General features: G+C 35.5%; 1 protein-coding gene across 16 annotated transcripts in view; it reads left to right on the forward strand.

The window, feature by feature from the left end:
* Positions 1–12,980, forward strand: part of LOC144213122 (neurexin-2-like) — a 107,399-nt gene that overhangs the window by 90,976 nt on the left and 3,443 nt on the right. For 8 of the 16 annotated variants that reach the window (XM_077741397.1, XM_077741406.1, XM_077741392.1 and 5 more), the window contains 4 exons: positions 4,413–4,584; positions 6,819–6,908; positions 8,622–8,950; positions 11,416–11,500. In XM_077741397.1, the coding sequence (XP_077597523.1) occupies positions 4,413–4,584; positions 6,819–6,908; positions 8,622–8,950; positions 11,416–11,500 (676 nt within the window). The remainder of the gene's footprint in view (positions 1–4,412; positions 4,585–6,818; positions 6,909–8,621; positions 8,951–11,415; positions 11,501–12,980) is intronic. The other 8 variants (XM_077741400.1, XM_077741399.1, XM_077741401.1 and 5 more) reach the window with 1 other exon arrangement.

Raw genomic sequence — 12,980 nt, forward strand, 5'->3', positions numbered from 1 at the left:
GTTGATTAGGTTCACTGGACATCTGAAATGGTGCAGTTTAGTTTGTAGATTATTCTATAAGGGATAATACTATTAGATTGGTACTTAATGCAATATTTTTGGATAATACTTGCATGCTCTGTTCATGTGTGACAGTGCAAAGATATTAGTATGCCGGTTATGGAATTTTTGAATATTCAGTTTCTTTCATCTCCGAAATAGGAACTTGGTCACTGTTGGGATTAAAGATGACTTTAAACTGCTTTTATTTACCAGGTCCCTCAAGTTAACCACATTATCATGTGTCCTGTCGTTGTGTATGAAGAAATATTTTAGAGCTCTGTTCGGATTATGAGAGATAAAACAGCTGTAAATTGCCCCTACCAATGAAGCAGACTCCCACTTGACTTTTGAATATGGACTAAGAAACATAATCCATCTTTTAGCATCTTTAATAAGGAATTCTCATTGCGGGGGAATGTCATAATCAAACTGTTATCCGTACATCATATAGACGCCAACTTAAGCTGCAGGCAAAGTAATGCATACAGTATACTTCAGCAGAAAATGGAGGTCCTTATAGAAGCAAATAGCACACGCCATGTGTTTTTTTTATGTCACACATCCTATAGGCTGCTTCAAGTAGATTCTTGAATACAAAAGAGCGCATATGAATGTCATGGCAAAAGCCCTTTTCTTCAGGTCGCTTGGACAAGTACGCTAGTTTTGCTTTGCCAGCACTTGAAAGGTTCTATGGGATTTTTTTTGTTATATTACTGAGTCAAGTGGAAAAGAAAAATACCCTTACCAACATAGGAGATTTTATTATTGGCTAAATTAAACTCTGAGCTCGAGTTCATCTGTCGCTTGTAGTTTAACAAAAGTGAATAGTCTACATGCTGAGGTCAATCAATCTAAAACAAGTCTGACCTTAAGAATGAGTCACAAAATGAAAGCCCAGTCGTATATTAACAATTTCTTTTACTGGATCTGATCCCATGGTTTTCCTAGAGAAATCAAACTTAGCCAAGATCAGTAAATTGTGATGTAATTACAGCTGTAACTCCACTTGTGAGCGTTTCTACAGAGTGCCCAATCAGTCTTTTATATGCACTAAATTCAACATTCTGTAGATTTCGCTGGCAGCTTGACTGTCTGGGTACATTGCTTCCTGACGCACTATATTTATATAGTGTAAAGACGGAAGTGAATAACACACATGCGCATATAATGCTTAAAGCATTACGACATTAGCAATTGACGATGACATTTTTCTCAGCTACAAATGACCAAGACGATGCAGATTAGAGCCGAAATGGGGAAGACGAGATCGGTTTTACAAAAATATACTTTTTTATTTAAAACATTTCTTATACAAAAGCTGATGTGCGACGTGCACAATTTGAAACGACCAAAAAATATATAAAATAAGGGAAAAACGTTGTCAGGTATGTTTACGTGTAAAATGTGACTCTACTTACACAAATTCAAGTTATAAACTTATAAAACTAATTAATTTAAGTGGAGTTACCACTGTGGAGGTGTTTCAGTGCAGCAACACAGAGTCAAGGTCTCCTATTAACATTTATCTGCACCTATTTTATGTCAAGCGCAAGATAATGAACAATTGTCAAGGTAAAGACAGATAACAGCAATAGCGAATCCACAAAGTTGATCTCATGTCAGCCAAATGACTATACAGTAGTCTATCTATGTTTGTACTGAACACTGTTCTTTTTTTATTATATTTATTTTTTATTCAGGTTTTATTTCTTACTAATATCTCTTTTGCCGGCCAGGAAACCATTTGCCACTAAGTGAACCGTTATCTAGCCTTGAGGCTAAATTAAGGCAAATAAATTATGTTTCAGACAAAGGAAGATAAACTGTCACTTATTGCGATGGGTCATTAAGTCATTTCTGTTTTTTTTTTCCTGCATATGTTTAAAAGGGGGAGATTTTTGAATGCCATGTCTTTGCAGACTCACAAATAGCAATGTAAAATTAAAATTGTTTTGTAGGACCATGCGGTTTCAAATTGGACCTTCAAATCTAAAATAGATGATAATTATTTTTGATATAATGATATATTCTTGATATAATGATGTGTTATGATAACCCAACCAAACAAAACAAAACACATGCACTTGTCTCACTTCTTTGACTATAATTTAACATAATGATGATAATAATAATCTAAAAAGGCTACATTGAAACAATGAAAAAGTTTTGTGTTCATTAGTTAATGAGAAAAAATCAGATTTTTTTTTGTTTTCCCACTTTGCAATAGTCTCCTCATATTACATATCTTTTTGAAGGCTGCTTTACATGAACGTATGTAATTAATTACTGAACCCAGAGTTGACAGTTCTGGCGTAAATATCCTCAGCGGGATGTCGGAGGTCTCTCAACACACTTCACACTTTCAAATGTTGCACCAACCACGTCAGCATGAAAAATTATTTCACATTTTTTAATGATTCCAACGCTATTTTGCATACGATTAGAGGGCGAAAAAAGCTTTAAGACAGCTTTTACATCATGCCACAGCAGCCACTTCAGAGGGAAGAAGAACACTTATATTTCTGTCTGCACGTTCAGCCACTCATTCAATTTCCGTGAATATGAGGAGGGGAAATGATATAATATGGCACAAATCTCAAAATAAGTTCAAGAGGAACCACGTAACTGTGACAGCAAAGCTCCAAATTCCCAAATATATAAAGCCCTAGGAAGTGCTTAAGACATGTACACCTTGTCTGTGAAGACAGTAAATATTGGAGTGTCACAGAGGAATAGCGCATTTTCATATCAACAAAATTCTACTCCCACCCAATTTGCCGGCATTTCCTTCTGTCTTTTTGAAGACGCCATATTGCAGCTGGAGTTGGAAGAAAGCCCTGCATCCTCCGCATATCTTATTCCATCCGCCCGAGAGACAAAAGCCATATGCAAGCTGAACTTGCTTATTATTATGATTATTAATCGTCTGCACGACATAGAATTGTGCGCAACTGACATTATTATTAGAGTCACGTCACCGCCTGTCAACGAGCCTCTCTAATGAACTGTTAGCATCCCACTGGGTTGTTTCATGTGCTGCAAAATATACTCGTTGAACACTTTATTAGGTACAAGCGTGCATTGTAATGATATTCACAGGATATAAAAGAAATATCTCGGCGCTAGATGGTGTCTCAAAAAGATATTGTACTCTGTAATCCTTTTCATATTGCTAATTGAAAACCAAGACAATTTAGAATCAATATATTTATTTAAGCAGTTTCCATTGTTGGCCAACCAGTTGTGCAAATTGGGATGCAGTTTATCGCAGTGACCATCATCAGTTTGACCTTGTATGGAAGTCAGGTGGTGCACAGGAAACTGAGGGTTTGCTACCAGTGCCCCCCAAAGGCTATATTGGGAAGCAGCTTTGACCTTTGTAGAAGGTTGTCAGTAGCAGACAGAAGCAGGGGGAAGGGGAAGACTTGGTGGGGTAAAGGAAGAGCAGCAGGATTGTGTCAGGATTGATCCACATCATGCAACCTGAGCTAGCGGCTCAGAGGAAACGATGCTGAACCCTTAAGAAAGAGCTTAACATACTGCCCACGTCACAAATGATATGCCTATACTAGCCCAGCAAGGTTTTTGGTCTCAGCATCCTCATCTAGCTATAGGACATTTTTTGTGTAGTTTTATACCACAAATGAACTTAATTTTGTCAGCTGTTTTGAATGAAAGGGGGTGTAGAAAAATAGTTGTTGTCTCTTTTTTAGGGGCATTTTTCCCATAATGCAAAAGCTGCAAGTGGAATTTAAACTGTACGGATAGGTGGATTGTAGTACCTACAATTGTCTTGCTTTGCTTCAGGCTACAGAAGCACTGTCAAATGAAATTGGACTTTTGGTCACTGGGGCAGTTAATGAGTGCTCATATTTTACATTCTGGACTAAGCGAGCTTTTTAATGTTATGCATTCTGATTTTAAAAGAATATATATTGTTATCTATGCATAATTTTGTATTTTTATTCTAGAATCATCATTTACTGGATTGAATTGGTGGTTTATTAGAATATATTGTATATATTATTTGTTATGTTTCTACAATAATGTTGGATATGAGTAATTTTTGAGACAATACATCTCCAAATAAAAATGTTCCCAAATTCACAAACAGAGCTAACATCAAAATGCCTCATTTTTTAAACTCAAGCGCAGTTCTGCTTCTCATGAAAAGAGAGCAACAAGTCAAACGTTTCAAGGAACAAATATTAGAAGTTAGGCTTGTAAATGTAGGCCAGTTTGTCTACTCACACATTATCAAATACTCCTTAAAGTGATAAACAACAGACACCAAGAGGATTTCCTCCATCATGTGTGTTTTGAAAATGTTTTTTTTTAAATACTTGGCATTCACACTTTGTTACCTGCAGGACCAAGGCAAAATCGGTGTCATTTTCAACGTGGGGACGGACGACATCACCATAGATGAACCCGCTGTCATGGTAAATGACGGCAAGTACCACGTTGTACGCTTCACACGCAGCGGTGGCAATGCCACCCTCCAAGTGGACAACTATCCGGTCATTGAGCGCTACCCTCCAGGTAAGACTAAACACAATGATTGCCTACTAAATGAAGCTGAGCCCATTGCATGTTTGCCTCAAGGTCAATCACCAAATGATTGGTGGTTTGAATTGTCCGCTCTCAGTTACGCATCACTCTCGGAGCCCTCTATTAAGTTGCCGCCCACACATCTATGGTGGACCTTTCATGCTGCATAAACAATCACTCAATATGATACTGACACATGGGCCTTAAACTGCATTGCTAAGTATATCCTTGAGTTAAAAAGACTTTCAACAGCAGCTGTCATTCCTGCGATTGTTTTTCTTCCTCAAACGGATAAGCAAGCAAACAAACTCAAAGCAGTACATTGAAAGCTGCTATTTTCTCCTCACTGTTATTCTAACATTTTTTTTTGCTTTGCTTTTATACTGATCTAGCTAAAGTAGTGCATTTACCGACATAAATACAAAGTATTCCATACATGAATCATTTTTAATCTCAAATTTGGTGGGCGTGGCTTCTAGTCAGGTACATTGAAATTTCGGAAATACTGTAGCTACTGTAATTATGCGTAAAAAAAAGACAAATTGATACTCTGGGAGAGAAATCTAGTGGAAATATTCTTACGCGTGGCAAGATATTTGGTTATTGACTCAACTCCATGTATACGCTAGATCTATACACGTAACAAACAAACCTAGAGATAATATATTCATCGGAACCTCAATTTAAACCCAAAAGGGATTAAGGCTCGCCGCTTGTGTATTTGCATGCCTCATTTGCATGCAGATTGAAAAGGAAGCGCAAACTGCTTTCATGTAATCACGCTGGCTGCTCTTTAACCTGCTCTGAACCTGGTCGACCTTCTTCAGAGCAGGTGCACCAGCGAGCGCAGCGGGGAAAAAATTCCGTCTCCGTCTCCAGCTGCTGGTTATATTACGCACAAACCCAAAGATCTTCAAGTTGTGCACTCGTTGATTCCAATTTAGCAATCAGCGTTTTCATTATATGACTTGAATGAGGATATTTTCCTCCCAACATTAACAATCTGAGAAGACTTGTTATGTAAGAAGAAGCTAGAACACAGTCTCAGTGACTTAAACTGTCGTGTATGTCGCCACCTCTTCCATGTTGCACCGTAATCTTAATCCTATTTATTTATTCATTACCAACCCCTGACAACATTGGCTGACTTTAGCCTGGTTATTTAGTGTATCTTTATATATGCATCTCTCTCTTCATTTGTGTTAATATTACTTCGCATCTTCATTATCTGCATTTGTTTTGAAAAAAAAACTCACTCTGCTGACTCTGCGTAAGTTTACACTGCATTTTTTACCCCCAAGTCAAATCACTTGTCTTTGATGTATTATGTACAATGTTTTCGTTGTCCAATAAAACGCATGCAAATTAAAAGATATACTATATATAACCCAAAACAATTTCCCTTTTTCCCCATCATTAAGAATAAAAAAGATAATAATTGGAAACAGACACTGCATTTTATTGGACAGTATTTAAATATTGTTTTTACTATATATAAAGCATAATTTACAAATCTTTTTCATATATATATATATATATATATATATATATATATATATATATATATATATATATATATATATATATATATATATATATATATATATATATATATATATATATATATATATATATATATATATATATATATATATATATATATATATATATATATATATATATATATATATATATATATATATATATATATATATAATATATATATATATATATATATATATATTTATATATATTTATATATATTTATATATATTTATATATATATATATATATATATATATATATATATATATATATATATATATATATATATATATATATATATATAATATTTACTATGAAATTTCAACAATGTTTTATCTTCTTATATCTTCTGCCAGACTAACTGTTTTTCTGACTGTTTTTTATATGTCTGCTTTTTCATGCTGCTAACTTGAATTAACCATTTTTTTATATATAAACCTGTGTGTCCTGTGGTTAAAATAGCTAAACAATACTAACTAGTGTAGCTATAAACAGCCTAAACATGACTTCTCTAACTGTTGCTCTTAAAAATCGAATAACTCTCAGTAAAGATACGTTTTAAGTGGCAAATGCTTAACCAACTTGTTAAAGGTGTTAGCCATCATCACTCTGTTTCTAACCCTGTGATCTTTCAGCTTGCAGACGTTAACCTTTAACCTGTCTCTCCAAATTCTCTGAAGGACACTATGATAATGAACGACTGGCTATTGCTAGGCAAAGAATCCCATACAGACTCGGTCGGGTAGTTGACGAGTGGCTACTCGATAAAGGTAAAAAAAATAATTGATTGGTTAATTAATCCTTGAACTAACTAGTGATTAACCTCCCCCCAAGTGAGGCGCAGCACCACCAGACAATGGTGACAAGGGTCATCTAAGCCAATTGTATAATAGTCCCCATTTTAATTGGACACTGATTTTGGACAACCAAATCATAGCAGTGGAAAATATTGTTAAATATTGACTTCCTTGTCACCCTTGCACCTTGTGGCATAGCTGCTCCCTTAAACAGATATTAAACAGATCAACTAAAAAGACATAACCCATACCCAGCCCCCCCCCCATGGCCCCCTTTAACCACTGCATTAACTTATGAAGGTTTACTATGGCTACGCTGAAAAGAGAAACAATGATAATATATTAATAAATATTTCAATCAAAGACATCATTGGATTATGAGAATAAAGTTGTCTTTTGGAGGTCAAGATGGAAATATGAATATTTCATCGTGAGGATAATAAGAAGTCATAATATATATTCAAAGAGATGATGCAATAGAAGAAAAGTACTTTATTGCAAGTCATTTTTAAGAATAAAATCACCATTTCTCTTTTAGCTAGAACAAGAATGTCCAAATTTTACCAGAATAAAATGGCACTCCAAAACCGTTTTGAACAAAAATGATAACACATGTCACTTTTCCATCCGTTATCTAAACTTTATTCTCATAATATTTAAAACATACATTACATTTTTTTAATCAATACCCTAATAAAACTTAAAGATAACATTTCTTTGTTGTAATTGCATCCTCCTGATTTTTCTTCTCAGCGTGGCTCTAACATCCCTTCATCCTAACTAGATGTGTAAATGTGTGTAATAATTTGTTTTTAAATCTTTAAAATGTGCCCATACAATAGAATATAGCCTAAACATCCTTCCTCTTCCCTTTTTAAAAGCCATGGAAGCAAAACCTCTCGATGTGATGCCCCTAAATGAACCGCTTCCCTCCTCTTGTTCCCAGTGGCCCTTTTGTTGTTGGCTCCGTCCGTGTATGCATTACAGTGACCATGTCACAGTCCCCCAGCTTCACTTTAGCCTGTGACAAAAGAGCCCTGACAGGCTGCTGAAATGGATCACTGTTTGCAGCCACCAACTTTGCTAATAAGTATTCTCCTGAAACAGGCCCATTACTGCGGTTCTTTCGCTGATGTAGCTTATCAGTGTAGCTGCTGTCAGCGGCGCTGTTACAAGACATTGTCCCTCTCAGGAGCTAAAACAATTGGACTGGGGGAGAGCTCCGACTTTTAATGACTGCGGAATTCACTAGCCGGTGGAGTTTAAGCTTCCATTTTGGGCGATTTCTTTTTTTTTTTTCTTTCCCTGCCGCACTAATCAGTGACTTCACTGACTTTAGTTATGGCCTCTATTTGGTCATTTTGAAGGGATAAATAACGATCCAGTTTAACAAAAACCAATCCCTCTCTGATATCAGACTGTGAGAAATCAAATTTTAGCTTGTCGAAACGCGTAAAAAGGGACCTATAAATAAATAAGTGGCTCCTCTTTTTTTATTGCAAACTGCATGATTAAAGTCTAAATCCCCCTTACCTGTTAACCTATAAATAGTGAATAGTGAATGACTAAATGTCACTGACAACAGCCCGGTTGAACTGTCTTCCGAAGAACCCACGTGACATTTTCATGAACACATCACCTTTCTTTCTCTCCCTTCCTATCGACTTTTTGCCGCCTGGCTTGTAGGAAGACAGCTGACCATCTTTAATAGCCAAGCCGCCATTAAAATCGGCGGCCAGGACAAGGCTAGGCCCTTCCAGGGTCAGATTTCTGGCCTCTACTACAACGGGCTGCAGGTGCTCAAATTAGCGGCGGAGAACGACCCCAGCGTGCAGGTGGAGGGAAACCTACGGCTGGTAGGGGACGCGCTCTCAGTGCTGACTACCGACACGACCTCCGCCACCCCGCTGGCGGTGTCCGATATGTCCACCACCATTATGGAGACCACGACTACGATGGCGACGACCACCACCCGAAGGCAGCGATCGCCCAGCTTGAGGGACAGCATCTCTAAGGTAGGAGAGTAAAAATGATGGAGAAATAAATCTCACTAGAGCAGGGGTGTCAAACCCAGTTTGGTTGGGATGTCACATTCATGGTGACCAGATCACATGTGGGTTGGACCATTTTAGATATATAATGTTTAGATTTTTTTATATAAATGAATTAAAAGAACTGGATTAAAGGACCTGAATATTTTAGCTTTTTTAAATATATTATTAGATTTTATTAAATGATTTTTGAACTAAAAACACAGAAAAATTGATTTAAAAAATGACAATTGTTGATTTAAAAGGGGGGTAATCAGGGAATTTATTATACATCTTTTCATGCATCATTTGGGGCTCACAATAGAATATGTATGTTTTTATTTTGTCATTATTTTATCTTAAGGGGATGGGTATAAATATTCCCTTTTTAAATGTATCCTTTTTTATTCAACTTTTTGTTTGTATATATTGATTTTTTTAATTTTTCCATGAAAAAGATACATATTTTATTACTAATTCTCTTTTTTGTTCATGTTTCTTTCATTGATTTTTTGCAAAAGGCAAAAACAGCAAATACTGCAACTATTTCTTCTGAAGATTATTTTGAGGACTACAGAAACGTTATTGAAATTCAATTTTCAAAAAATAGATGTTTCAAGTTTCTTTCATTGATTAAAATTTCCCAGCCATAAAAAATGGTGTGGGGGTCCGATCAAAAGACTAAGCACATATTCCACAACTGTTTTTACTAGCCCCCCCAACCTTCCGTAGAGAATTACCCAACTTAATCTATCTCTTGATACCACAGCTCTCACATTGCAATTATAAAACCATCAATACTAAACAAAAACGCCAACGCAATAAGAGGGCAAAAGTGTCCATCGTACATTATTTGGAGCAGTCCGGGATCAATATTTATCTAATAACGTGTCAAAAGCATTTCATTTATGAGTTGGCGCTAGGGAGATTCATCATCACTTATCTTCTGTAGCATTTGCCTTAGGCTGGTCATTTTTTTCCCAAGTCATAAAAGAGTGTTTATCTCTTACAACCAGCACATTAAGAAATCTCTCAATCTCAAAAGAGGTGGTCTCAAAGGTACAGTATTCGAAATAAGCTGTATTAAGGGCATACTGTAAAGGAGTTACCAGTAAATACAGAATTTTTAACTGAATTTCAGCTCATACCTCTTAGTACAATACCGTCTTTCCAATCTTAAGCTTTTAACCACTTTACAGCCTTCTGATGAATGAGCCAATCAGGAGAAGTGACTACTGTCTGAAATTAACTTAATTTCTTTGTTAAAAGACAAGCAAAACACGTTTTTTTTTTTTGTACAGGAAACAATGTTTTTGCGAGCGTAAGGTGTAAAGCACATGTGTCAAAGATAACATTGTCATTTCTTAACTCATTTTTTCTGTGTTTTTAGTTCAAAAACATTTCGTAAATTCTAAAAATATATTTAAAAAAAGCTAAAATATACATTGTTCCAGATCTATAAAAAACTGAATATTCAGGGCTTTTAATCCAGTTATTTTAATCCATTTATTTAAAAAAAAACTAAATATTATATCTAAAATGGTCTGATAATCTTACCCTGATTTATATGTGCAATATATTTGTAGTATATATATGGAACAATGACTCACATACACCTAGTTCATGCAATACTATTTCATTTGTATTGTTTATGCCATTTGCTCTGTATACTTTAAAGGGTTACCATAATAATGCAGATACTATGACATGCTGTTTTTGTAATCAATGGCACACTATGAGAGAAATATTCAAAGGCAAATCCAAATGAGTAACATTTCAGTTCTCATTGTGAGACTCCGAAATTAAGACTAATTAAAATTTCAAGGTCTAACTCTCACAGGAGGCTTAAATTTTAAAGTCTTTTATGTGCCAGTTCAATTGCGCATGGGTGTGTGCTGTGTTTTACTGCAACTGGAGACCAAAGGTATTGTTAAAGCTTGAAATTGGCCTCAACCTTTTCAAAGCCTCTTTAGATGTAAAACATTAGTTCATATTATGCTGTAGCAACACACTGTTTTTCTACCAAGTGTTAGCCCAAGTAAACTGAATAGTTTGATATTTGAATATGATTTTATATTAGTCATAGTCATCCACATCAACAGTTCATTCACTCTGCAAGTTTAGATTGAAGTTGACGCTTACTTAAACCTATTTCTGAGAAATCATATTGATTTTGCATGATAGGTTTCATTTTTCTCTTTTGCAACTTACACAGAACCAAATGAAAAGCTTTTTTTTTTTTAACCATACTGGAATTTTATATTTGACAGAAATGCTTTCTCTTTATGGAAATAGAACAGTCCGCCATGGGGGCAATGAATGAAAAGCAGCCGAATGAGTGCACTTTTTTTCCTTCACTAGCATAAATAAAACATTGACTGCAACATTTCTTCTTTATAAAGAATTATGTTTGTAAAATCTGCTTTTTTTCTCTGCATACACACACACAGCCGCAAAACTCTGATGATATTCTCGTGGCATCGGCCGAGTGTCCAAGTGATGATGAAGATCTAGAAGAGTGTGAACCGGGAACAGGTGGGTCTTCTGTGGCAAAAAAAAAGATACTGTCGTTGTAGAGTTGCCTCAACCTTAATACAAATTGATTTTTTTTTACTGTAAGGGTCCATCAATGTTCAATTATCCACTGGGTGTAATGCCCACTTGAGCAATTGAACTTCTTGCTGCCAAATTGCTCCACAATATTGCACATACAAGTGTAGTAATTTAGTGATACCCAATGAATTATATATATTTTTATAACCACTCCTTTTCTTTAATATTGGGTAGCCTTCTGAATCACTCATAGCTGCAGGTCTTGTTTAAATAAAAAATAAAAAAAAACATGCTTTGCTCTTTCCACAATCCATAAAAATAAAATACTCGGGAGTGCGTAATTTTGTCATCTTGATCGATAGGATGCTTAGAGGATAGCTTTTGTTTTTATCTTCAAAAATACCCTTAAGTGTTGCTAACTACTTTGAGAGTTAAATTTTGTCTTCTATTACTGGCCACACATGTAAAGCAGGTACATCAATCATAAGTGACGGTGGGGACACAAGTAGTAGGGGGGCTTAATACTGTACTGTAGTATTACATTATAGGAACCATGAATAAAATAATCACTGTCTTAGTCAAACGGTATTCTCCACTTATGTTAAATCATATTGTACATTTTCTTCTGGTAATTATTCAACTGGAATCATAAAAGTGATTAAATGTTTTGTCTTCCTCTAATTACCTGGATCACTTATCGTGTAGAATTGTACTAAATTCTCTCGAGAGCAATCTGTGAGTTTATAGTGTTGTTAAGAGTGAATGATAGCAAAGTTTATGGCACTGAAAGTGCCGCAATTTAAAGAGTTTTCCCATATGAAGCACCCTCAATAATTAACAGGACCTTTGCAGCTTTAAACTGACTGTGATGCATCTTAAGATGTGGAAAATATATATAGTACAAATAACTAGATTTGTCTGAATAAAATCTAAATCGTACCAGATGACATTCACGTTATGATTGGTTGATTTGGAGTCAATTTGGAATACCTATTAAATGTGGAGAAACAGCAAGATTCCATTCATTTTCTTCATGTTGAGTCACATTAATTTATTCATTTTCTTTTTTTTATAGCACCATTAGAATGCACTGCCACTAATTTAACCCCATTTTGCTGCCTACACATGCATAAGAAATGTATGGCATTGTAATTATTCAGTGTCTTTGTTTGTCCTGTGTTCATTTCCTTCTGGCAGCTTGTTTATTTGTGTTCTGGTATGGGCCTCTTTCAGCATTTATATCCACCCACACTTTTGCCCGCACATATTTTACTCGAGACCAAAGCGGCAGCTCATATTTGTATATGACCTCATGCAGTTAATGTTGGCTCTTCTCGCAGTGTAAAATGATCATTAAGGTACAGTGGTTAATGGTAATTTATTTTTTACTGATATTCTACTTCATGAGCAGATTGCGCTTCTATGGTAATGAGCGCAAGTGTTCAGGCAGAATTTTAATGCT

Source organism: Stigmatopora nigra, chromosome 19 (assembly GCF_051989575.1).
Source record: "Stigmatopora nigra isolate UIUO_SnigA chromosome 19, RoL_Snig_1.1, whole genome shotgun sequence".
NCBI classification, from domain to species: Eukaryota; Metazoa; Chordata; class Actinopteri; order Syngnathiformes; family Syngnathidae; genus Stigmatopora; species Stigmatopora nigra.